The sequence below is a fragment of the Montipora capricornis genome, chromosome 2 (genome assembly GCF_036669925.1).
Source record: "Montipora capricornis isolate CH-2021 chromosome 2, ASM3666992v2, whole genome shotgun sequence".
NCBI lineage: Eukaryota > Metazoa > Cnidaria > Anthozoa > Scleractinia > Acroporidae > Montipora > Montipora capricornis.
The window spans coordinates 45,481,482-45,483,613 of NC_090884.1; the positions used below are offsets into that span (position 1 = coordinate 45,481,482).

The 2,132-nt window shown below is 39.4% G+C and overlaps 1 protein-coding gene across 1 annotated transcript; it reads left to right on the forward strand.

The window, feature by feature from the left end:
* Positions 1-360: 360 nt before the first annotated feature.
* LOC138037394 (histamine H2 receptor-like) lies at positions 361-1,375 on the forward strand. The gene has a single exon (XM_068883328.1). It carries the CDS (start codon positions 434-436, stop codon positions 1,373-1,375), a length of 942 nt encoding a protein of 313 aa, XP_068739429.1. The 5' UTR covers positions 361-433.
* The last annotated feature ends 757 nt before the right edge of the window (positions 1,376-2,132 follow it).

The window sequence follows — 2,132 nt, forward strand, 5'->3', positions numbered from 1 at the left end:
TCGAAAAAAGGTGTGTTTTGTGCACCGTCAAGGCAAAAATACAGACAAAAACATAAAATAAAAAGACTTGTAACCATCTCTATACACGAAGTATGCTTTGATGTTATATTAACTGTTTAGAAAAAAATATATTGCTGCTTATCTTTCTCAGTTTTAAACGAATATGGACTTAAATTAAAGACATCTTAGCGGAAAGTACTGTACGTGATGTAATTTGGTAGCTGAAAAGTTTTCCTTGGTCACAAGTTTGAACACTTGTTACGAATGGAGACCGCTGAAAGCAACATGCACGGCTGTTACAATTATTAACACCTGCAACCTTCGATGGAATAAATTTTCAGTAATTGATGGAAGCAGTCTCAAACCGCTAATCAAATAGCAGGGTTTCTTCAAAACAGAAAGTCGATTTGAAGAGTTGAAAATATACATCAAAATGACCGTCTCGGAGTCTTGTAAGGACAGTTTGGAGAGATGGCTGCAACTTGTTCATCATCACAAAGGATTCTCGATCGCAATTTGTGCTTCTAACTTAGTCTTCTTCCTCGTAGCAGTCCTTGGAAATATTCTCGTAATCCGAGCTCTGTTCAAGGCCTCGTCGATTCAAACAAATTTAAAGATGTTCTTCAGTAGCCTCGCTTTTTCAGATCTGGTGGTAGGATTGCTCGCGCAATTCTCGAGTTCTGCTATAACGACAGTTATTTTAAAGATGAAAATAGATGGAACTAACAACTTCGAATTCCTCTGTCCGGGCATTTTATCTGCTTATAATTTCTTTGCTTTCTTCCTCGCCTGTGCATCGTTACTTACTGTAACAGCTATCACTGTGGACAGATTGCTTTCGGTTTCCCTCCATTTGCGATATAATGAACTTGTCACGACAAGGCGGGTTGCAGTACTTCTGGTGTTATTATGGGTGATAAGCCTCGCTGCAGCATTCACATATATTTCACTAGTAAAACAATCCAGGATAGTAACAGTGGTTGTTGAATGCATTGCATTTCTTTTTACATCTTGGGCATATGCAAGAATTTACAAAGTTGTGAGGCACCACAAGATCCAAATCCGCTTTGAACTTCAACAAACAAGTGATCATTCAGTTAGAGCGGGCCTTCTCCGACAACAGAAAAACGCTTTAGATGTTTTCCTCGTTTACGTTGTTTTTGTTGTCTGTTATCTTCCTCACGTTTTTGTAAGCATAATCCTACTGGTTGACAGCAGTTTCGCAGTCGGCGTGTATCATCACACCACAACTTTCCTCATTTTTCTTAATTCATCGCTAAACCCCATCCTGTACTGTTGGCGATATAGAGAAATACGACAAAATGTGAGAAGCGCAATGCACAAAATGCTGTTTTGCTTCTCTTCGAGGCATTAAAAGGAAGACGGTATTGCATATAGCATAACTCAATGAAGAAACTAATGGAACCAGCCAACAAAAAGAAGCACCAGTGTCAGGGCTAATTTTGCAAGCTCTGCGAGTGCATGTACATTGTTATTGTACCACGTCGACCAACCAGTGACCACTCCTAGTTTACAATCAAAGGAGAACTGATAAGAAACTTTGGATAAATTGATTACAAACTGGGAGTTCTATTTCGATCAGTTGCTTTCTGATCTTGTTAGGAAATAATGAGAGAATTCGTGTTTGATTTTTATCTAAAAAGAATGCGTTATCATTGGCAGGCTACACCAGAAAGGTGCATAACTATCCAGCGGACCAACACTAGCAAACCCAATTTGAGTTATCCAGTGGATAGTAGTGATTCATCCTTCGAACAACTGGGGCCATTTTCAAATATCTGAAGGCTCCTCGTCTATGTAAACAGCAACGAATGCCTCAGTTTGCGATAAGTAAAACACTAATTGTTTCCAAAACGTTTCAACCTTACACGAAATCTGGAACGGATCATGAAACATGCTGTATTTGATTGTGTTATTTTTATAGATGCAAAAGAACCAGGTGAAAAGAATCGCCAACCGGTGTCTTCGGCCCGCTCCTTTAAAGGCCTACTCTGGAACCTTAACTCGCCCTAACTTGCAGATTGAGATTATGTTCAAATTTCCTTATCTCGCCCAAGAGATTATGAAGGTAAGAGAGGTAATCCCTCATACTGGCCCTATTCCCATTGTAA

Bases quoted from the DNA above. Each gene is read 5' to 3' on its own strand.
- LOC138037394 (XM_068883328.1), top strand. From the start codon at position 434: ATGACCGTCTCGGAGTCTTGTAAGGACAGTTTGGAGAGATGGCTGCAA.